The 24,087-nt window shown below is 36.7% G+C and overlaps 5 protein-coding genes across 6 annotated transcripts; 3 read left to right on the forward strand and 2 right to left on the reverse strand.

Moving 5' to 3' along the window:
- Positions 1-535: 535 nt before the first annotated feature.
- LOC110849031 lies at positions 536-5,602 on the reverse strand. The gene is made up of 3 exons (XM_022096406.2): positions 4,861-5,602; positions 2,929-3,177; positions 536-1,646 (listed from the first exon to the last, which is right to left on the reverse strand). The coding sequence occupies exons 1-3, from the start codon at positions 4,924-4,926 to the stop codon at positions 1,431-1,433; spliced, it is 531 nt and encodes a 176-aa protein (XP_021952098.1). The 5' UTR covers positions 4,927-5,602; the 3' UTR covers positions 536-1,430.
- A 593-nt stretch (positions 5,603-6,195) lies between these two features.
- LOC110848861 lies at positions 6,196-13,399 on the reverse strand. 2 transcript variants are annotated; one of them, XM_022096197.2, is made up of 15 exons: positions 13,275-13,399; positions 12,117-13,145; positions 11,759-12,024; positions 9,177-9,242; positions 9,034-9,104; positions 8,442-8,518; positions 8,264-8,356; positions 8,133-8,183; positions 7,980-8,070; positions 7,843-7,881; positions 7,660-7,768; positions 7,566-7,595; positions 6,939-7,479; positions 6,648-6,863; positions 6,196-6,567 (listed from the first exon to the last, which is right to left on the reverse strand). In XM_022096197.2, the coding sequence occupies exons 2-15, from the start codon at positions 12,214-12,216 to the stop codon at positions 6,467-6,469; spliced, it is 1,851 nt and encodes a 616-aa protein (XP_021951889.2). In that variant the 5' UTR covers positions 12,217-13,145; positions 13,275-13,399; the 3' UTR covers positions 6,196-6,466. The 2 variants fall into 2 exon arrangements, with proteins under 2 accessions (XP_021951889.2, XP_021951890.2); XM_022096198.2 differs by lacking the exon at positions 13,275-13,399 and having other exon boundaries at positions 6,939-7,476; positions 12,117-12,370.
- Positions 13,400-13,556: 157 nt separating this feature from the next.
- Positions 13,557-18,641, forward strand: LOC118435374 (gustatory receptor for sugar taste 64a-like). The gene is made up of 8 exons (XM_035851369.1): positions 13,557-16,078; positions 16,143-16,262; positions 16,326-16,591; positions 16,676-16,927; positions 16,998-17,128; positions 17,204-17,392; positions 17,452-17,541; positions 18,473-18,641. Exons 1-8 carry the CDS (start codon positions 15,699-15,701, stop codon positions 18,536-18,538), a joined length of 1,494 nt encoding a protein of 497 aa, XP_035707262.1. The 5' UTR covers positions 13,557-15,698; the 3' UTR covers positions 18,539-18,641.
- A 910-nt stretch (positions 18,642-19,551) lies between these two features.
- Positions 19,552-21,576, forward strand: LOC118435378 (gustatory receptor for sugar taste 64e-like). Its single transcript, XM_035851378.1, has 7 exons — positions 19,552-19,781; positions 19,846-20,022; positions 20,104-20,309; positions 20,353-20,664; positions 20,752-20,882; positions 20,945-21,130; positions 21,265-21,576. The coding sequence occupies exons 1-7, from the start codon at positions 19,552-19,554 to the stop codon at positions 21,472-21,474; spliced, it is 1,452 nt and encodes a 483-aa protein (XP_035707271.1). The 3' UTR covers positions 21,475-21,576.
- Positions 21,577-21,681: 105 nt separating this feature from the next.
- On the forward strand, positions 21,682-23,851 carry LOC118435379. Its single transcript, XM_035851379.1, has 5 exons — positions 21,682-22,986; positions 23,058-23,145; positions 23,221-23,354; positions 23,414-23,559; positions 23,624-23,851. The coding sequence occupies exons 1-5, from the start codon at positions 22,860-22,862 to the stop codon at positions 23,849-23,851; spliced, it is 723 nt and encodes a 240-aa protein (XP_035707272.1). The 5' UTR covers positions 21,682-22,859.
- The last annotated feature ends 236 nt before the right edge of the window (positions 23,852-24,087 follow it).

Below are 24,087 nucleotides of genomic sequence, written 5' to 3' on the forward strand. Positions count from 1 at the left end.
AATTATGTGATCTTCTTAGTACCAGATTCCTCTCCGATTTGTGCACAAGCAAAACCACTAACCGAGAATTCTATCCACTCCATCACTGCTCCCCCAACTCTTAACATTCAACATGTAAAGGGACTCCATTTGCATGCAAATCATGACCAGAACTCTGTGTGTTTGTAATATTGCAAATTACTCTCGGAAACTCACTCACTTTTCGTTAAACAGGGATCATGAGGTTAAATGGGATTTGCTTCAGATTCACGTGATTTTTCCCCCACTAAAATGTGTATGGGTGGGCTGGACGACATTACCGTGCAGATAAGGTACCACGCATGGTGATAATGATAATGTGGCAATGATAACCACTACGCAATCCTATAAAAGGGATATTATTCTATAATTTATTTCCCTACGGTTATCCTGATTCGCATAACTTTCCGTTTCGATTTCACGCCTCACCACCACCACGAAACCAATTGTAACCCTGGCTCAGTTAAATTAATTACTCGACCCTCCTAAATCAATAAGATTTCAACGCACGTTAAAATATTTGTGGCGACATAAAATTTTATTTTATTACAGAATATGAATCTTATTTAGCATCTATCAACAACCTAACTTATTTAACTAAACAGATAATAGTTTCCTCTTTCCTTTATGTAATTGCATCATATGTACAAACTTACATAGGTTTACGACGTGTATAAAATAGGTTAAATATGTAACATTAAATATTTGCAGCAGCGTTTTTAAGTTACAGTAAGTTGTAAAAATTATGTCGAAATTTACATTGACTATTTCAGCTCACTCGACCATACCCACCCATCCCTGTCGTAATTAATACATAATTTACATAAGGAAGAAAACAACACACGCATTTTTTCATACATTAAAAATTTTCTAGCACTAAAACTGACCAGTAATTAATTAATTATACATTTATTAACAACCAAACTTTATGTAATTATTATAGTTTTCTAACTGCTACACTACTTGCAAAAAAAGATACGCAAACTACAAAACATTTATTGCAGACGGTAGAATACTTAATAAAGGTAACTTGAACCGTTTTTATAGTGCTAGCAAAACACCGGTATTTACACCTCTGAGGAAGGAAATACCGACCAATATTTACTTTTACACTTTGGTTTATCTGCTCCAATTCCATCATAATATGGCATATGTATTACTCAATAAAAGCTAAAATCTCTTAAAAGATATAAGATTTGAGAACAATGAGTAATAAAAAAGTTGAAAATTACAAACAATTTATTAGCGTATGGCAGTATTGTACAGCTTAAAGTAAAATTATTAAAAACAAATCGTAAATCTTGTACTTTTTATGTTTTACTCTACATAAATCGGTTATTTTTTACTGGTTGTAATGAGAGTAGCGATAAAAATTAGGGGTGAAAAATACGTAATTTTTGTCGTGATTCACTTCACACGTCTGACTCATGGCCGGACCTGCTGTAGGCGAACACGACCCAAACGAAATAGATGAGGAGAAGGAAATCTGTCCCCGTGACGGCCAGAAAGACCGTCAGCGCTCTATTGATTTCCAGCTCGTTGGTAATTATGCATAAAAATCCTCCCCCAATGGCACAGATGACACCGATGTGGACGATGACCCAAACTCTGGCCATATTTCGGCCACCCTGCAACATAAAGCAAAAACAAAGTATGTATCTCCGTCGAAATTTAGATGCAAATACAAAAGGAGAAAGTTTTCACACTGATTTGCAAATCAAACAAAATAACATAACATGTGCGAAACTTGTGTCGTTTAAGCTGACATCCTTCTGCTGATGCAGTGTAAAAATATTTGAGTTTGTGTAAAAAAAGGATGAAAATATTTTGAAAATATTTATCTTGCAAGTTGGGTAATTTGGCATAAATACATTGTGATGTCATTTGGTCATTTCATGCTTTTTTTAACTTATTATTCTCGAAGCTTTAGAAATATTCGAGTCTCAAAATACCTCACTAATCCGTCGTTTAAATCTGTGTATCATCATTTTAGTCTCATCCACACCACTTGACACCCTTCAACTAATCGACCCTATTCTAAAACCATCGCTATACTTGCATATTCTTTAAATTCTGCTATTAAGTGCATCAGGCAGTAAATCACGATTGAACCGTTGCGTGCACTTCCCGTTATGTCAACATTTCTCATCATCTTTTATCTCTCTCTCTCGGTGCGTATGTTTAACTAATTCCTGCCAAACTTGCTAATTTCTTCAGCTAAATAATTACGCACTGACTAAATTTCACATTACTGAATCCTACCTGAGTTTCTTGACTCTGACAATTTGTGCTGCCTGCACACCCACACCACTTTGAGCCCAGTTCATGATGCAACAATATTGTATTGACGATTTTGAAAGCTAAATACGAGCAGCAGCAGCAGCAAAGCAATTGTCGTTCAGTTGGGAAGTGCGAGACGCATAAAAAAAACACTGTTTTTCATGCTACATTGTCGTCTCCGAGGTTTTCTGAGGTGAGATGAGATGTGTAAATTGTGCGATGCAAATAATGAATGCAACTTGCTTAGAGATAATAATACGGAAGTAGTTTGTATTCCACGTGGACTTTTAATTATGCTTTAAGCCTGCTTCCACCATCTATTTTACCCGCAGTTGGATTGGATATGTGTCGTAGTAAAGTAAAATGGAGTGGAGTGATGGGTGCAGTTATTTTCATGCCACATTATTACTTAATATTTATATGACGTTTACACGACTTATATGACATTTTTAAATGAAATTAAGGTTACACCAATGAAGCAAGGTTTACGATGCTCCGTGCTAAATTAAATATCCTTGGATTACCATTTAGTAGTAAAACATGGCATATATCATCATGACTCATTTGTTCTTTATGGGTAAATATATTTTGCCAAGTTTTATCAACCGAATCAAAACAAGCATTTGATACCTGAGATGCTGCGAGTAGGAGCCAAAATGACATCAAAAATTGGACGAATCCTCCAATGAGAGCGACTGCACTGCAGGCGGTGATAATTCGGTAAATGACTTCCAAGTCGTAGAGACCCGTCGTTCCCCCGAAGAACGTGTTGACCTGAGAGAGCAGCGTGGTGGCTGTCCGAAGGGTGGGGTTTTTCCAGGCTTGCACCGCCCTGTGAAGGCACCAGCTCGATACGGACCCCACGGCGATACCGATCAGCTGAAAATATAGAATTCATAGTTTAAAATTCAGCATTTTTTAACTATTTATTTAAATATGGACCTAACATTGACCTAAACTTTACGAATGTCACCACGAAATTTTAGCATTAATCTGCCAAATCACGTTCTCACGTGGTACATATTTCACAAGAAGAAATCTGTCCATTGACCTGGTATGCAAATATTTATATTAACCACGATTTAATTAGCATTGCAAAACGCATTGCTTGTTGGTGTGGTGTACTACGGTCTGGTGCAATATTGGTATTCACTGTAAGTACATACATAAGTTTTAAGTTGCATAGCGCGTTCCGGGTGCATCGTATAAAACGGAAATTTAATTGAATACTAAAAAAACTGCAGTCTTAGCCTTATTAATTTGAGGAACAGATTCGATAGCATGTATCATTTATCTGTATTCCAGTAGCAGGAAGTTGAACAGCGTGATCACATCTGAGTCAAAGATTTGTTGCAAGGAACGGAAGAGAAGCTAATTGAAATGCAATGATGGTGGTAGAAATTAGTGAAAATGAGTCATTACATGAATCCTACGCTTACAATTAGTCACTCACACTAAAAGTTTGTACAAGGATTAATGTTCCAGAAAACGGGATATTAAGCAGACATTTTAAATCGATTCATTCAACATTAGGACGAGCTATTAAGAAGACGACTTGAGTTAAATGAATTAACAAAGTGTATTTAATCTTGTCCAGACTTCTTCAACTTGTCCTTAAACGTGGTACCATTTTGGTACTTGACTTATCAAAGGAGTTACAAGGTCAGCATAGCAATTTTAATGCCGGCTTCGTTTACAAGACCACTTGAGGAATTGGGCTTGACTTAATACTGACGAATGATCTCATCCTAACGTCACAGAAGCATATTTAAATACTTGATCGAAAAATCTGCATACTGTATTCATCCCAAATCGTCAAGTGCATTTAGTTGTATAAATAAATTGTCAAACGTTGCTGATTTGTACTTGATAAATTTGACGATCAGATTACTCATATTTATCGTCGTCTTGATAATAAAAACTTTAAAAGTGGAAAGTTATTTTTCCTGCTCGCACAAACGATATGCTAATGGATTATGCAATTTGTACAGGTAATTTGTTGATGGCGAGGTCCATGCGTGGTTGGTTGTGTGAGAGGAACCAATAATCTATGCCACCTTCTCGCTTTAAATACTTAATTAATTCTGGAGCATGACTCATCCATAAAATTACTAAGTTTATTGTCATCAATTAAGAGACATGATTCTAAGATACAGATATACCAATTTGAGTATTTTTTCTTGTTAAATTTTTGTCAAACTTTAAAGTCTGTGTCATAAATTTCTGAACTTGTTTATATTTTAATTTGACTTATTAGATATCTTCAATCCAAGCTGCATTATATAAAAATTAAAATTTTCATAAAAATCGAAACTATAATTCCTACAGAACATGAGTTCACATGCGATTCCACATGCGAATATTTTTATTTGTTCAAACTTGTCAAAGCAAAAAACCATAATTGAAATTTTAAGAAATTCATATATTTTTTCAGAAATCAGGTGAGACGCTTCTACACTTGTACATACAATATGAAATTTGGATTTGCAACATGCTATTACAATTATAGTATTAAATCAACGACATAATTTACGCAATAGAATTAACCCATAAAATACTTACGATGGACATGAAGGCAATAATTTTCACTCCCGTTGACAACGGGAGGCACAAACAAGCAGTGACCATGTCGTAGCCGGTCTCTCTCCCCTTCTCGTTTCTGGACGACGAAATTGGTGCTAAACTTATCCTCACTTTCACTCAATCAATACTTAATGTGCACTTTCCGATGCATTATTCCCCAGCGTGATAGATAAGTAATTGCGAAATTGGGCAGATTTGAGACAACGACACGATCCCAACTTTTTTTCAAGACGGAAACTGTTTCTCACCAGCAATTCATTCATCAAGACTTGTTCTGATTCATGAAACGAAAATGTCACGGGCAAATGAAATTTCGCAATTAAATTGAACAAAGCGTAATAATAAAATTCAGGGTGGCAGTGATGACAAGACTTTTTCTCGTTTGTTTAGCTCCTGTACTATAAAATTGTTCAGGGAGACGACGTATCCATCCAACTCCTTGCAAGTAAAATATGGTTGTAAATACTTGAGTCTCAAGTGTTGAATGATGATGCTGACTTGGTTGGTGACTTATCCTCCAACGATTCGATATGAATTTGTTAAATATGATGATGATGAATGAGTCTTTGCAAAGAGTAAGAAGTGCAATAACAATAAAATGCGAGTGCTGCTATATATGATGCATCACCCGTGTAACAGAAGAAGAAAACCACGAGATATAGATTTTGAGAGGCAAGCTTTTTTAAAAGATTATGAAGTCCATGCAGATGAGGTGACGACCACGACGACGACGACGAGAAGGAGGAGGTTTTAGCTGACTAATACGAATACTAATTGTAGTTAGAGGATGATGATGGCAAAGGCAATTAGCAGCCAGGCCAGGCCAGGAGGAGAGAAAAGGTGTTGTTACATGGCTTGTGTTCCATTTTAGAGATATTATACATAGGCTGCTTGGTCTTGTACTTATGGTGCTATTAGTTAGTCGAGACACATTATTTGTGTATCGTTATAAACCTTCAGTGGTCCATTGAGAAGAAAGAATTGGTCGTCGTGCTTAAGTTGCGTTTAAGAAAAACCCGGAGATGAGAATTAAAAGTGCTAAGTTGCGTTAATAACGAAAACGAAAAGCTCCCATTAGGTGGTACACTCATGCTGCTGGCAACATGACTCAATTGTTATGTCACAAATAAATAAAATCCTACTACTACTAAATATTGCTACCTACCTATTTACTAAATACATACGCGTTATAAATATGTTGCAGGAGTAGAGGAATGCTAAATGAAGCTTGTCATATTTGCATAGTTTGTCATCAATTAAAAGTGACCAATATCTACATAAGTACCTCAAAATACATACTTTCGCAGTGAGTCGTCAATTTAAAGAAGATTGTTTAACTTTATTCGACAAAAACAGTAAATAAATAAATAAATATCCACAAAAAGTAGTAATAACAAATAGCTTAAAAACTAATACCCCTTCAGGTTATTAATAGCTAGCCCATTAAACCCTATGTTGTACATTAATAACTCACTTGCCTGCCCTACTTACATATGTAAATAAATCTGTATTCTTAATAAGTCACTCATTACTTACGTACAATTACGGTAACCAAAAATTGAGAAATCTTTCTGGAAATTTACGATTATGATCTGTAGATTGATGGGTCTCGAGCATATTTGTGAAAGAGTTGTCCACTGTCGCGCATCTTGGGGACGTTATCAGATCCGGATGACATGTGGATATCTAATATTAATAAGGAAATTATTTAATTAAAGAATGATTATATTTTAATTAACGCAATTAATGCTTAATTTGGTTTTTGCCTTTGACATGTGGTCGCATCATATTTGAAAGCGGGCCATGCGGTTGCATGGAATAGAGCGCCCTTTCCTTCGCAGAGCCAGACCGTTTCATTTTATATCCTATCGCGCAGGCCACAATTGCGGAAATTACTGCGGCCAGAAGTGAGACCAATGTTGCCGTTGCCCATGCACGACATTCATACGACGAAGATAAGACATTCGTTGACCGGTAGTAATCTAAAGTATAAAGTATGTAAAAAAATCTGTAAAATTTTGTCGTTTTTTGCGACACAAAAATGTGAGAATCCGTACCGGACGGCATTATGACAGAAAATCCGATATTGTCCCCAAAATTAGTCGAGTCCCCTCCGCTGTCCCTATTTTTATTGCTCGGCAGTGTCGTCGTGGACCTGAACGTGGTCGTAGTTGTCATGGGGGTGGAACTTTTCGGTAAATATTTTCTCATCGTCGCCTCAATATCCTCTTTGTGCACGTATAATCCGTCCCTCTTAGTTTCCGAGGATGGGATCGGAAGTGATATCAAACCGATGGGATCATCTCGTGCAGAATTGACACTGTTCAGCAGTTCGTTCAATGTCTTTATCTTTGTCGAGTTTTTAATCACTGTTGTCGATTTTTCATCCCTTTCTGACGCGTTATCGATTATTATCTCGTCCGCAAATGTCGTCCAATGTTGCGAGAGAGGGGCGGAATAGTCCATCGATGTGGCGTTAGATTTCGACATGCTGATCGAAGAAGTTGCCCCAATTGGATGTCCATTGTTGTGGATGTTTCGACGCCGTCTCTTCTTCCCGTATCCGCTCGGTTGATAGACGTCCATGCAAAATTCCTGCTTGAGTTAAAAATACATAAAGAAATTCTTAACGGGAAGAAAACTTTTCATAGCTTTGGTTCTGCAATTTCTTTAAAAATTCTTACGGGGTGACAATCTTGCGATTCCATGCAAGCCTTGAAATAAGTAAATGATTAAATAAATACCGTAAAAATTAATTAATTTACTAATAGTTAATACCTTAATTTGCGTATGGAGCCATAATGTGCTTCTATCCGCCATGTTTGACAATAGGAAGGCCTCAAAATCTAAAACGACCTCATTCGTACGCTCCTTGTATCGATAAGGTCTTATCGATAAAGTAATATTTAGTAATATTTAAAGTTTATTATGTTTAAGTAATATTTAACGATAAGATCTTACTGCTTCGGAATTATGGAGGCTAAATCAGCGTTTCGACACCTATTACAAAAAAAATTAAAAAATATAAAAACTAAAATAAATCTTCAGATGAGAATCTGCCATGGACGGTTAAATTGTATATTCTTCTGTGTCATTACCCGTCTCGTACTAAGGATACAGATCCGTCTGCATTTGGATTTTTGGGATCCGGTGATACTGAAACTTCCATCAATTTTGCGTGTTTCCAAGCTAAATTACAATTACGATTAGTCTCGAGAAAAGTGTCAAGTGACTTAAATAACTTTCACTACCTGAATCCGGATTAATTTTCGCCCTGAGTTGCAATCTCGTTCCAATTGGGACTAGTAAATCATTTAAAAAATCGTAAAAAATCAAAATAAAAGACAAATAACAATTAAAAAGGAATTAAACAAATCCTTACCAGCTTGATCGACCGGAAGTTCGTGGGAATCCGCCCCCGTGATGTACGCCGAGGAAGAACTTCTCGCCGCTAATGATGATGTCGTCGCGGTTTCTAGTACATACACATTTTTTATATGTAACAATTACAAAAATGAAAGTAAATACTAATATTTATGATAACCCTGTAATTTCACTACCTCTGTATAACGCCACCTCGTACTCCAACCTGCCCGGCGATTCTTCCACAATTCCACTTATCCTGGCTCCCGAAGGGCTGTTGAGACGTAAATTAATTGTCATTTAATTTGTAACTGCTTAATTTTTTAATGCATATGTACACGAAAGGTTTTTAATTGCATGCAACCTAACGGAACATTCTTTTGCGAGATGAGATACCATTTTTGAGCGAAATGCCACTTTAATTCACTCAATAACGGAATTTTTGCCAGTACGCACACTACAAATTGAAACAATGGCGAAGGGCAGCAGCCTCGCGAAAGCTTAATTTTGGTTTGTTGGTGATATATGTGTCACTTTTATAAGCAGGAAGAAGATTATCATTATGTGTAGGTTCAAGGTGTCCGCTCTGTTAATTGTGGTCTGTGGTCAAACCATGTCATTCACGTGATAATGCAAATGCAGCAGGGGTCACGTATTGCTTACACAGAAAAAACAGCATTTACTAAATATTTTAGTGTACAGTAGTGTGACTGAAATTGTTGCATTTTAATTATTTTTGAGTAAAGTAGGTATCAAAAGAAAAGGTCAATTTAAAAGCGGTTGACTTACATGCTACCGGCGAAGCCTGCCGTTTTGCTTTGTACAATCGTTGCAGCTGGAGGTTTGCACATTATGATGACCTGAATAAATCAATTTTATAATTAATTTTGATAACCTGAAAAAATGATGTTTTATTAAAATTTGATGCGCACCTCTTGATCCGACAGCATCACGACACCAGGAAGTTGAGGGAACCACACCCGAACATGGATAAACCCCTGAGCAAAAAAAATCAGATTAATTCATGAAATGCAACACATTCTAGTAAATAAAAAAAAACAGTCGTCATTCACATGAATTGTGTATTCGTATTCGTCGTCTTTTTTGTAACTATTGTATCAAAAACGATAAGATGATGCCATGCCATGACATAAATTGATGTAGCGGAACTAATTGTTTAATAAGAATGAGGGTGGAAGAGAAAAAGTCAGCTTTTTGATGATTTCATGACACTATGCAGCACAATACAGTGCGTGGTCTGGTTGCTTGTGTTGTTGTTACCATACCGTAAAAAAATACACAGGTAAAGGTTTCACTATAAAATTACCTGTGCATAAAAAATGCTAATCCATCTTGCTGCAGAAAAAACATACGATTTCATTCACCAAAATGTGCGAATTTATTTACAAAAGTGTGTCCTATACGAGCAAATAATTATACCGCATAATTGCTAATAACCTGGATTTCTTTAAATGCATAACAAGGTTATGAAAATGTCTGACATAAAAAAAACTGCATTTTACTCGACCAAATCAAAAATATGGTATGTTTCTGTGTCCACAAGTAACGGCATAATTCGCACAACAATAATATTTCTGCTGATTTGTGATGATTCAATTCTGCGAGGCTGACATAAAGCTATAAATGTTATTCGGCAATGTTGCCCTAATCCTAGATAATCATCGGCACGAACCGTCCATCATCAGGTCGGCCACTACATAATTTACCAAAAATAGCGAGAAAGAGACGCCACCCCACCGGAACCACGAAACTTTTGGATGTACAAGTGTCAACTTTTTCTTCTTTTTCCTGTGCTGCTGCAGACTCGTTTGCTAACTGTTAAAAACCACCGGAACGCCACGATCAATCAGTCACAACCATGACAAAGTCATCATGCAAGAATTAAAATAACCGACTTTATTGGTTACTTTGGTCGACAAGAGGAATAGTATTCATTGATCGGAAGAATGACATAGTTGATTCCAATCACTACCTTTTTTTTACAAAATTCTAATAAATCACTTCCGCAAAACCACTATAAATGGATGACATTGCAATTGGCTAATTATTACCGGATGTCGTTTATTGGCAGGTTGTTTATTATATTCTAAGAATTGAGAACTGCGTTTTTCTGTGTGTTTTAGTAGTCATTGATTTAAACGAGCTTGCCGAGTGACAATTTACAATTCCACCGATTCAGTCATGTAACTAAAAATACTGACTTGTCATTTCTTAGTTTGGTTGGATTTATTTTTTTTTTGAAGGATAAAAATAGCCAAATACTAAATACGAGTTGGAAGAATGTTACCTGTGGTCTTGGTTTGTCTCATCTTTCATGGATGAGTTGGCTTGTTAGGAAACAACAAGACCGACTAAATAACGTGTACCTACCTATTTTTTTCTGGTAGGTACGACATAATAAGAAGCCTTTAATTATCCTATGGAACCACTTTGAATTGACACTGATTGTTAAATGATTTTTGAAACTTTCCTGGGATCTAGAATGGAATTGTGATTTGGTTTTGACAGAATGGGAGTAGCAAGCAAGACACCAACCCCATGTGATAAACTTGTTTTTGTTGTGTGGTTTAACGGATTGACTGACATGACAGGAGGAACAGACATCTAAATCCGAACGGTTTTGGAGGAACGGTGTTTAATTATCTCAACGCCTAAAAGTTTGCTAAATCAAATCAAATTCAACTTGAACAGGTTGAAGGTCTTTGAATTGGATTGTGTAATGAATGAATGGTGGCATTTGGAGACCGCTGCTGCTGCTTGTGTTAATAAACTTGGGAAATCTTGGTGAGGTTTTTCTTTGAAAGAAACAGTTTCCATTATGAGAAGGAAAACCGGATGATTTGATTGCAATGAGACTGATCTCTTCTTATCCCATCACCAATTTCCTTTATATAAACGTCAATTTTTACCGGAATGTGATTCGATTAATTGAAAATTGAGCATTGACAGTTCTTCTTTTATACATTGCATTATTTCTGAATTTTTGAGTAATTGTTAATTGAAAAAATATGTACAATTTCTTACTGACCTACGGAAATTATATTTCACACTTAAAAAAATTGCAAACTCCATAATTTATGGCATCAAGAAAATTTATGGCAAAATCCACACTGAAAAACAAACTGCGTGCATTCAGGTTGCGGTTTTATGTAACATTTCACTAGTAGAGCGATAGATAACAATGGGCTCTACTATTCCACTAGTGTTTTTTGCCTAGTTATCATCATCACCATGAAACGCATTAGATTACTTATATTATCTAAATACCCTTAAAATACACCGAGTTTAGTTAGTTGATATAGGCCTAGAATGATATCATTATACTCATTCAGCCTGAATTTTGGAGGAGGAGGTGGAAGCATCCGGAAGTAAAGCTTAGGTTTTTTACTCTTTTTTCCCCAAAAATGGCAATGCTTCTTGGCTCAAGGTGCTCATTTATGTCCAATTAAACCGAGTTGTGTTTGCTTTTGATGGGCAATAAATAAAGACTTACATTTCTTTTCATGACGCCACACTGACTAAAATCGGTTATGCGAAGTTTGAAAACCCTGCCAGAACCGTCGATAGGATCCGGCAAGATTTGACAGGGTACGTCTTCCGACAATTCTTGCGGAATTATTGCAGGCATGGAAGGTTCCTTTAATAATTGGCCGCGATCATCGGCAAAAATTGGCATCCCCCTGAAACCATCGGGTCTCCGGAGCCTCGCCGTCAAAAGTTCTTTGCCACCCGTGCCGATTGCGCAATCTATGTCAGCCACTGTTAACAGAGTAATTACAATTTTATGAGTATACATATTTTTTATGATTTTGGGGAAAAAGGTGTGATAAAATTTGGGGAGGAACACCCACCTTCATAATTTTGTCCCAGCACGCAAAAGAATTTGCTAAACGCGACAAGAAATCCTATTTGGAACTGGACAGTTTTCTGTGTTGTTGATTTTCTCGTCATTTTTGTGAGATTATTATTCAAGCTCTAATTTGTATTATTTTTAAATAGAAGAACGTCACAATTTCATGAAAAATTAAGCTACACAAGTATAATTTCACATAATTTGCAAACGGATTACACTGAGAAACTTGGTTAATTTCACTCAAATTAATTTTCCACAATTATATAGTTTATTTATACCAAAAATTCACAAATTTCGAAAATTTCCTTATATTTCTCAACTCTTTCGAAATATTTCCAAGTTCGGATCGAGCCTTCAGTTCGGTTGGTTGACAAAGATGAAACTAAGACAATCTTTAAATTACTTGGAGATGACTTTGCCTCCACCGAATTTTCAGACGCAAACCAAACCAACCACCGCGTCGTCCTTTGTTCATCCCTTTTTACTTTGCTCCCTCATCGTCTTCATCTTCTTACTATAACACACATTAAACGATGGTGAAGAAGCCACGATATGCACGCACCTCAAGTGGAGTGAATAAGATGAGAATCCCTCGTCGTAATGCAGATGAGATGAGTTTCAAATCTGTTTTTCGCCGTGTGTGGGGTTGTGCTTTACTTTAACCAAAAGTTTACCACAAAGATGAGTGCGATAAATAAAATGCTACACCAAAAAGTTGGATCACGAATGTGGAGGAGTGCGAGTCCCGCTATTGTAAACCTTATCATCATCCAATTCAATTCTGTAAAAATGTGACTTTTGCCTCAATGCAGGGATAAATTGACATCATGTGTCAAAATATGTAGCTCTAAAATATCGAAAATATCACGATCTTCTACGAGCTATATTTTAGCAAATATTTTACCAACAAACAACAAAACCCTTTAGAGATGAGTACGTAATAAAGGAGGATCATTAACAGGACATCAAAGTAATCCATCTTATTCACGATGGAGACACTGCGAACACCCAAACCAATCCAATCCACCTGTCAAGAAATAATAAATTTCTAAGCGATTACCGGTGATATTGAGGCTGCCCGTGCATAACGGACATTCCCAACTTTCCGAACTTATTTTAAGGTGTAGTGTACATACGACGACGGTTTAACAATTACCATTCAAAAATGTTGTGAGGATGAGCATAACATCACAACAACTGCTGCTTCATCTTCTCCACTATAATGAGAATCCGAGCGAATCCAAGCATCAAGATTAGTAAGAACGCATCTTTTATTGTCTGTCGATTGTCGTCGTCGTTTATTACGTAACTCTTTATCCCTGCATGTAATCGTTGTCTCTTTAACTGCAAAAAATAACTTTCGGGTAGTGTTTTGTGGTGTGTATTTGATGTGCATTTTTAGCTCGATATTTTTGGAGAGTTTTTCCAATTTATGTAGTTTTTTATGGAGAGTGTTTGGAGAATGTTGGATGTAGAGAGAGGGGCAATAAAATGTTGTCGTTTAAGACAAATTTTATTACATGTGAGGGGTATTCAACTATTCGAGAACTAGCATTAAATCGACATTAGGAGGATTTAGAGGAGGATTGTTCCCGAAAAGTGGAGAAAAAACATTCTCCAAAAGAGTTTAGTATCAATGGTTTGTACAATTCAGAGGTCGACGCGGACCAGTTTTGGCGATTTTTCGGCAGAGGCGGCGTCAACCTCTGGTACACTTACAATTAGATTAGCGGATTGGATAGCGGATTGGTTTGTGAATAAACAAAATCTAATCTCGTACATGTACTGATTTATTTGTCATTAAACACAAATCATTAATGCTCCTCACTAATATCTTTTTTCTCAGAATTGAATAATTTGCACGTCAAAGAGTAGTTTTATAAGTTTTTGTAACATTAAATTAACCAAAGATCCCTCCGTCGGTTATACCTATACCCATTCCAAACAAAATGTAAATCAATTGACTTGAAGTAGGATCAAGAGCTATCAATAAATTGTATTTTTTTAAAATGTCCTCCCAAACCGTAGGATATCAAATGCTAGTTACAATTTTCACCTTCTACCTATATATTCAGAAATACATCTAAAATAGAATTACATAGAGTACACTTGGAAAATAAGTGTAAAATAATAATGCAAGATAATCTTATCTTTTAGGTCACCAGTGTCATCACGATGGACAATTTAATGACGAAGCTCCTCTCTTACATATGTACATACATATAAACGTCAATACATAATCAATGACATTATACTTGTCAACCCTTTTGTCGGAATTGACAATGTACCGTTCTTCCTTGTCTCTTGAAATTGCTCTTCACTCCTCGACATGCAGTCATTTCTATTGTTTTATACTGACACGAAATCTAAAATTGGCAGTTACCCGAACTTTTTTTCTGCAGAAATGTGTGATGATTATTTGCATAATTGATGCAAGATCTTAACATGACTTAAACAATGGTTACTATAATAGTTTAGGAAACAATGGGAAATTCTAAAATGGGATGATGATATATGAAAAAGTGAACGATTTTCTGCTCCTTGCAAAAAAATAAACTTGAATACAAAAGACAAAAGAGGAAGAAAATTTCTCGCAATTTTCATCAAATATCCAACTGTCTGACTTGGGTTACGTTACGTAAAGAAATCAAGTGGAACATTGAACTTGTCATTTTGGCGAACCGTAAAAAAAGTTTATCTTTTTATTTTACCATGCCAAGAAATCAGACGACGGGTATTTATTGTGGTTAGAGAGACATCATGAAAGTAAAGTAAAGTAAGTAACGAACCTCATTTTTATTGACAGTCACCTCACTTCTTTCTTACGACTGCACTGGTGGGTGGGAATGATTGAGTTCATTATTTAATGTGCAACATGAGAAAAAGAAGGCCCTCTTCTTAAGACAACATATTTAACAACGGTGCTTTCTTATCTGTCTGTCAAATTGGGGGCCAGAAAAAAATATCCTATTTCTCATTTCTCTCTGATTATGCGTTTAAGTGCTTGATGGATTTTATGGACGGAACTCGGAAGGAAGGAAAAAGTAGGAACAAGTATGTCGAGGAGAAAAAACTAGTGAAAAAAAGTTGGTATTTATTTCAATTGGTGGAATTGTAATTACGATGAGCGATTATTGACATTTGTAGTGGTAAGAACAGTCCAGTTATGTATGTATTTTTTGCGGGTATTAGACATTTTTGTTGGATTGTAACCTTGAGTTTGACCTCAGACATTGTTATGAAACAGGGCAAAAAGATGTTTGCTTAAACATGAAACAATTTATGATTGATTGAAGTGGAAAAGAAATAAATATATGGATTTTGCATGGCATGGATAAACATTGATATTTTTTGTCTTTTGCTTATTTAAGACAAGCGAAATATTTGTCTTGTATTTTAGATTGATTTGGTGTCAATTAGTATTCAATATTATTTCGAGTTCTCCAGGTATGTACGATTTTCTGTACAAGTTACTTATCGTACTTGGTTGGATAAGCAAAACTAAATTTTAAGAAGTATTGCACTGGAACTAAGTCGAAAGTATTAAAAATATCGAAAACTTGTCAATTAATTGCTAAATATGATGAAAACCTCCCCAATAAACCCCATCCTTTTAGACGACTCTGAAAATCACCCCCACAACCACCGTCTCGGATTCAGTCGATCAAACACGGACATTTTAATGTTTCATTTCACCCGAAATTCTCAAAAATCATCAGATCAATCCCCTTATTTTTCACAACCTCAAGATTTTTACTATTCACACACCTCGAAAACACTGTCCTCCTCGTTAAATGGGAACATTCGAAAGGTAACAACTGACTGGACAATTCACCCCAAAGGGGGCGACGATCTTTACGCCGTGCTGCGAATGCCCATTATAATCGGGGCTTGTTTCGGTCTTATCCCAATCAGAGGACTTCGAGAGGAATGTTTCCACCCGGACAAGCAAGTATTTGGGTAAATTTCAGAAAATTTAGGATGACAATTAGTATGGAATTAAATAAATACGTCAATTTTTCAGATGGAAACACATCCGAACTTTGATCACGATAATTGTGACATTTCTCATCTTTTTGAACACGTTTTTCATTACGCATTCCTTTTTCATTGGGATCATTTCAAAACAGAATAACTCGGCTGGGTTAGTTTTTTTCTAGTTTTTTTCCTACCCTACATAAAATTTCAGATCCTTCTTTTTATGTAGATCACTCGTCCTTTCCTTCAGCGGGGTGTGGTTTTACACCGCCGGCACCTTGGTGTACGCCTTCTTCCTGCTGAGATCGAAACGTCTCTGCGCCTACTTTGGACATTGGGTCAAAGTGTCTGAACAAATCTGCGACACGTTGCAACCAGACTGGAACATTTGTCGAGATGTGAATCTCATCTGCATTCTCGTGCTTCTCGACTGCTTGGCTGAAAATACCCTGTTTCATTTTCACGCGATGAGACCCCAACAACGCGGTCGCATGGGTGCGTTTTTATGCAAATGATGTGCATACATTGAGACTGACTAATTATTAATTAAAAGAAAATAAATCCACTATTTTTTTCTAGGTTCTCTAACATTCGAAGAGGTTCTCCGCGACTACTATAATTCAAACCAGTATATTTTCCCCTTCTTCAACTACTCTCCGGCTGTCACTCTCGGTCTACTTTTCACGAATAAGTTGGCCACGTATGCGTGGAATTTTGGCGACATTTTTTTAATGATCTTTTCACGAGCCTTGTACGCCAGATATGCCAGTTTGAACAGTTTCATTGAAAGCTTGATGGTACCGGATGGGAGTGTGTGTTTAATTAAGAAGGGTAAATTATCTAAATTATCTTAGTTATGGGGTAATGTGTGATTTTTGTTTGAAATGCCATACTGAATCAGGAACCGTGTCGTGGGCGAATGTAAGGCGAAATTTCTTGCTGATCACGAAATTGTTGGAGGAGGGAAACCAATTGCTTTCTCCGTTGATTTGGCTCTCGTACATTACAGATATTTTCTTTGTGTGTCGACAGGTACACAAATAGGGAACAATTTAAATATGCAATGGTGTGATAAGTGCTTATCATGATTTTTGCTACCTAATTCAGTTGTACGAAGGACTTGCCCCATCAGCAAATGATCGCTACCCCATCAACAAAGTTTACATGGCGTGGTCACTTTTCCACTTAATCATTCGTACCATCGGGGTCAACTGGATGGCTGCAAAAATCTGCGAGAGTGCTCACAAAATCTCGAAAATATTGCAGCATTGCTACCCCGAAGAATATGATGATGATGTTAGTTTAACTACTTTTTGTGATTAAGATGCTTCTTAAAAGTCGGAATTCTTTTGCAGGTGCGTCGCTTGGAGAGATATTTGAGCACGAAAATCATTGGAATCACGGGAAACGGGTGTTTCATAATTACACGATCATTCATTTTAATGGTAGGTACATACTTATCCATTTCACACATATGCTAATTTTCACTTTGGCTCGCAATATGTTACAAAACGGGATGATGATGACGATGATTGTGATGATTAATGCTCTATTTATTTCGTTAGTGAGAATATAAAGCTTTCAAATGGAGCGTAATTTCTCGATCTCATGCATTGTTACATTCTCAAAGTCGAACTTGAGAGTTGACTTGAAGTCAAGTATCAAGAAGTTCAATAACAAACTAAACTATGTAAACCACCACGATGGATGGTGATGACGAGAGTTTAGAGTGGAGGAGGATAAGACGTGACATAATGCGAGCGTGGTTTGATTCCCATGTCGTTACATTGTGTTTGCTACAATTTTCATCAATGTGGTCGACTCGGCACAGAATAAAATTGGTGAAAATACACAAAACAAGTAAACAAGGCAGAAATGCAACGAGGCAGCAATTGAACTAGTATGCGTTATGGATGAGAAACTCGGTTATGTCATTCATTCGAGGATTGACTACTGACTGACTGACGGATGCACAAAAGAACGACAATGTGACACAAGGAGGGGACAAATTACCCAAAATTATCAATTATTCGCCTCCTATACGTACGTATACGAGATGGAGTAATGACAGACAATGCCAAACTTATCGAACCAACCCTTTTTTTCCTTCTCCCTATTACCCACTAACCTCCAAGTTCCGTCAAGTGCGTCCTTCCCACTTTTCTAGGAATCATGTCATACGAAGAGGAGTTGTATACAATAAATTAGTAGGCTAATTATGAGAGTCGTGATTATTTTGGGGTATTTTCTGCATAAATTTATTTCGTTACGAGGCGGGGGAGAACTTTCAATTAAGGTTTGAAAGTTGTCGTTATTTTGAAAGAAGTAAATGCTTAATTTTATAAGTTAATAATTTCATTGTTGATTGTATTTTAGGTGATGAGCGCAATATTTACGTTGGAAGTGGTCCTTCTTCAGAACGCTAGTATCAAGGTGGGATGAAAAATATTTTTTTTGGAGGTAAATATCGATTACGTTATGTAATACAATTAAGAAATATGAATATGTGCATAAGTATAATAAATATTGAAAATCTAGAGCCCATTTTCTGTTATTTCACATAAATTGGACACATTATTTCACTAATCCTAAATTAACATTGGCTATTGGCTCACATAAATATTTTCAATGTAAATTTTGTGATAGAAATGCATAAATAAAAATCATGCCCGTAATCCATCCGTATTTTCAAAGAACCATTTACATATTTTTGCATGAAAGCCATAACTTTATGGATTCTGACAAAATATTATCATTGCCAATGCACGGAGTGTGAAATACGCAAAATGTCATCAATGTCACGTCAAGGTTTATTATTTTTGAAAATACCAATTATTAATTTGGATACAGTTGACAGTGCAACACAGACGTCATCCACAGTCTTACTCGTGGCTCTTTAGGTTTTCGTGTCCAGTCAACTCCTAAACTGAAGTGCATCGGTACCCCATGATTATTTTGAAGTGATTGTTCTCTCCAAGTAACAAAGTGACAACATAATAAATAAGTATGTGTAATTTACAATCCGGAACGACACACCTTTCTCGCTCGGTGTTAAACGTTTAATAATAGATTCGTATGAATTTCTTATTATTCATGGGACAAGTATTGATTGAAAAGGTGCAAATTATTGGATAAGCAACTTATCCAACTGAGTAAATATCAACAATGCTAAGCAATGAGTAAGTACACCTCTGCTGGTGATGATAATGACCACTTCGAGGAGAGGTTATGCCACCCCAAGAAAAGTACATGGGCCGTCATGAAAAACAAATTGGTATTTGCTGCCGGTAAAGTATTGTAAAACATGCAAACTTATATACAAAAGGATAGAATATATTTACTAGAATAAATATTTAGACGCTTCGCCATCCTCGCCATCTCTATTTTCCCATCTACTTTTGCTTAAGGAAATCCAAGTTTTTCCCCAACAAGCGAAAAAGTCGCGGCCTTGCGACATGGATAAGATTTGCGCTGCGACTGACATGGATATTACTTCCGCGATTCGGCACGATGAGCAGGATGACCGAAATAACAATGGTTACGATAAGGCCTCCGGAGATTTGTACGCGTGCATGAGACCGATTTTAATTTTGGGGAGGGTGTTGGGAATTTTGCCAATTTCGGGAGTATTTATGGGGCCGGATGTAAACGATGATAAGGTTTTGACGTATCATCTTGGTTTTGGGTATGTATTTGGATCTGAAATTTCTCGGATTAAAAAAAAATTACTAATTTCTTGGAATTTTCAGGTGGGTTACATTTCCCGTTTTGTGCAGCCTGGTTGTCCTCCTACTCCTTGGGGCCAATATGGCCCTCAGCTTTTTAAATCTGTTTCAACTATTCGCCGACGAGGGGGCAGGAGGAAGCGCGAGCCAGTTGGCGATTGCTGCCAGAGATCCAATGTTTTATCTCATGAGCTTTCTCGTGTAAATGCATATGTGATTAATCTTCATTGACGTAATTTTTATAAAAAAGTACAAAGCGTGAAAATATTATGTTTTGACCAGGTACGCATTTTTCCTTTTACGAGCAAATGATCTACTCAAATTATTCGTCAAGTGGAGGGTTGTAAGCGACGATCTCAGATTTCAGGACAACGACGCCAAATTATTCGAGCACATTGTTATCTTAACGGGATCAATTTTCGGATTTGGAATATTTGAGAATATTTTGTATGCGATGAATAATTTTCCACTTTCGGGGAGAGGTGCAAGTAAGTCGTAGTCAATGTTTTCGAAATTTTATTTATTTATAAAACGCAATTGTTCCCGCAGATCAAACCGCATTTGAAGAAAATTTGTCATCTTTGGAAACATATTTTTGGCGATCTCACCCCTTCTGGGCGAAATTATTGTCGTATGACACATTTTTTGCGTTGATTCTTATGTTTGTGAATACACTGGCCGCCTATTCGTGGACTTTTGGGGACCTCTTCATCGTCTTATGCTCAAGGGCTTTGTACTACAAGTTTAAAATACTGGTTGATCAAACCAATCTGAAATTGTTGGGGAGGGTGGAAGACGATGGTCAAGACGGTGTATGTTTTCGGTCCACGCGGAGAAATAAAAGTCAGTCGTCGCAATTTACAGTTAATTAATTAATTGTGATTAAAGACACAACTCTAAAACACTGAATATCTGTATTATAAATATTAGGCGTTCTTCAATGGTCCCAAGTACGAAAAGACCATCTAACCTTGTGCAAGCTATTGGACGAGTTTGAGTCATTCTTATCCCCACTAATTTTCCTCTCGTATTCGACAAACATATTCTTCATTTGTTTAGAGGTCAGTCATTTTAAGCAGCAAATAATACACATTTTCATATTAAAACCTTACAAACATTGCAGATTCATCAAGGCTTAACCCCCCAAAATAACAGCAGTCTCTTCTCCTCTGCCTACTCTTTTATTTCCTTTGTCTATCTACTTCTCCGGGTGTTAGTCGTGTCAATTATGGCAGCAAAAGTGAACGAGTATGTCCATCAGATAACCATTTGCACCCAGAAATGCGCAACGAACGAGTATTGCTCCGAGGTAAATACCGATATATCACCACTTACTTGCCATTGTCTTACTTATTATGTCACACTGTCAACTTGACTTGATGTGACAAAATTTATTAAATTCACGAAATTCATCGGTTTCGAGTAATTAAATTTAAACGATAGTTGGAACGCCTTGAGATGATGTTGGCCGCGTCACCAATTGGACTCCAAGGTCTCGGGTGCTTTGTCGTCACGCGAGCGTTTCTCTTGATGGTTGTCAGTGTGGTATTTACCGTGGAAATCGTTCTCCTTCAGTCCTCCGCCACGGCGACGACACTTGCACAAGTACAAGGGTTCAACACCAGTACGGAAATACCTCATTTGCGAACTTGAGGTTGATTAGTGAACTTCAAGTGGTTTTTGTCGTAGATTTGTCGCAACTTTCCCAACTACATAACTATTTAGATGTGAACTTTCAATAAAGAAATACACACATTTTTGGGCAAAATTTCTACTAAGCAAGCATTTCATTGTTACAAAAGTAAGCAACTTTGAAACCCAATTGATTAAGTCATGCCTTAATTGAGAGAAAACAAAGCGTAGGCAAAAAGTAAAAACCGTTCACAAGAGAGAAAGTTAATACCCAATTTACATGCCATCATTAAAAGGAAAACAAGAATATTAACTTTGTTTTAAGGAAGCAATTATGAAAACCCGTGTATCTTTTGTACTCGTATAAGACTTACTCGTACGTTGATGTTGATATTACGGTGCGAATATTACTCATTGTAAAAAAACCATAAAGGTTATAATTGGTATTACATACATATATTTTGCCCACAAAATCCTCATTTTCACTCCGTCCTCTACAATAAAGAAGGAGATTATCCCCAAAAAGAGGAGACATTACAAGTTGCAATAACTACCAAGAAATACTAATCGTATCGTCGATATCGTATCGTGTAATGAGATTTGAATTGCCTTTCTCTTGTCCTAGAACTTACCAAAAAAATCGTTAAACTTGAGCTTGACAGTCCCATTTTTGCCATTGATTGCAGCACTGACGAGCAACATACATGACCTAGGAATGTATTCTAAGAAAATTATCCGGTATTATCAATTTTTCTTGAAAATTTGTAATTCTTTGGGATGCATATCTATCGAGTGGGATTCTACGAATCAACGCCTCCGTCCAGTCCAGTCGGTTTGGAGGATGAGACAGTTCAAGTTACATATGGCGATTGCCATCGTGCACAATATTTTCTTAATTTTGAGTCTCAAGGTTAAATTATTTACTTTTTTAGCATTTAAATTTTATTTAAATTGCTAACATGACCATTTTCTTGATAAGGTGAGAGACATTCCAAAATTTGGGGTGGCTTATCACATGCTCGCAATCTACTTTATGATCGGTTACATCATGTGCAATGGGTGTCGCGTGGTTTGTTGGTTTTACCAAGAAGAACTCATCACCTTGGTCAATGCTCAGTTGGACTTTGAGAAATCGTTAAACACTTATCGAACATTTCAGCGATGGCGAGAAAGAGGCAAGGTTATTTTAGTTTGCAAAAAAACAGTGTTATAAAATTTGCGTTTTTTTTGCACCAGTAAAACCATGGAGTACTAATAATGACGATCAGGACGAGCTTAACAATCCTGTCGTGGCGAAAACGCTGGAGGCAAATGTGTCCGGAAATGGAGAAAAGTTTGAGAGAAATTTACTAATTCTTGGCATAATAACCGGGTGGTCGGTGCCACTGCTGGTGTTTTTGATCCTGATGGCACATCCATGCCTGCCACCCTTCATTGGGTCGATTTTATTCACATATGTCAACAATCACTGCACCACGACGGGATTTTGGGCGTATGTCGGAATGGGAGTTATGAACTGGTGGATGCATTTAGGTAATTTTAAAAATATTTTGATGATTTTGAGCATTAATTGAAATTTAATATCGTATTATGAACATTTTTAGATATGGTTATGGGGTTTGTGTTTTCAATGTTTGGCCTCTTTTTCATGAGTATTGCTCTCCTCCAGGATTATTTATATGTCATTCGAAGGTAAATATTGACCTTTTTTATACATAAATATTCTAGAAAATTTGCTAGTAAAAAAAAATATAAAAATTCGTTCAGAAACTTTCCTCTCGTCCAAACTTTTGGAGTCCAACATAACAACGATCGTCCATCCTCCGCGGTACAGAAGGCACCTCTTCAGTTGTACCGTTGTGTCCAAGTGCTTGAAAAACAAGTCAATATTTGTTTCAAAGGTGTGTTTACTGTTTAATTCAGGATTTGAAATTATGATTTAAATCGACGCACTTTTAAGGTCATTACTTCCCAATTTTTCTCGGCGGAATGACCGCCCTCACGATATTCTGTTTACACGCGTGCATCCGACTGCCAGGAAAAATTCCTATGCCAGGATTCTCATACTTTCCGATGGTTGCGTTTGACGGAATTATTTCCCTCTTGGTAATTTAATTACACGCATAATTTGGTTGTCTCGAAAGACTTTTGAAACTACAATAATCTGCAGGTCATGAACACCAGAGCGGCGAATATGCACGAACAATCCTGTCAAATGATCCGAGGCTGGAGAAACTGTGCAAGGTTGCAGAGGAAACACTGGGTCAAAAAAATGGCTTGGTCCTTTATCCCACTAAAGATTCAATTGGGGTCGAATTTTGTAGACCAATTGACCCCACTGCTCATCCTGAACTTTACCGTTAATCAGGTCGTGTCACTGTTATTGCTCAGGTCATAGAAAACAATGTTTAGGACAATAAGTATCCAGTCATTGCTTAGATAATTTCATGATGATAACACTCACTGCGACGTCGTAGATATTTCTAAAAGTACTAAGAAAATTCAACTTTTTCAGGAAGTTTGAGGTAGTAAAAATCTTTGTAGCTGTCTAAAATTCAACTAATAAATAAATCATCTACGTGTTTGTTTGTGAGGGATGTTTGCATCACTAAATTCAAACTTGTTTATAATTTA

Source organism: Folsomia candida, unplaced genomic scaffold (genome assembly GCF_002217175.1).
Source record: "Folsomia candida strain VU population unplaced genomic scaffold, ASM221717v1 Fcan01_Sc004, whole genome shotgun sequence".
NCBI lineage: Eukaryota > Metazoa > Arthropoda > Collembola > Entomobryomorpha > Isotomidae > Folsomia > Folsomia candida.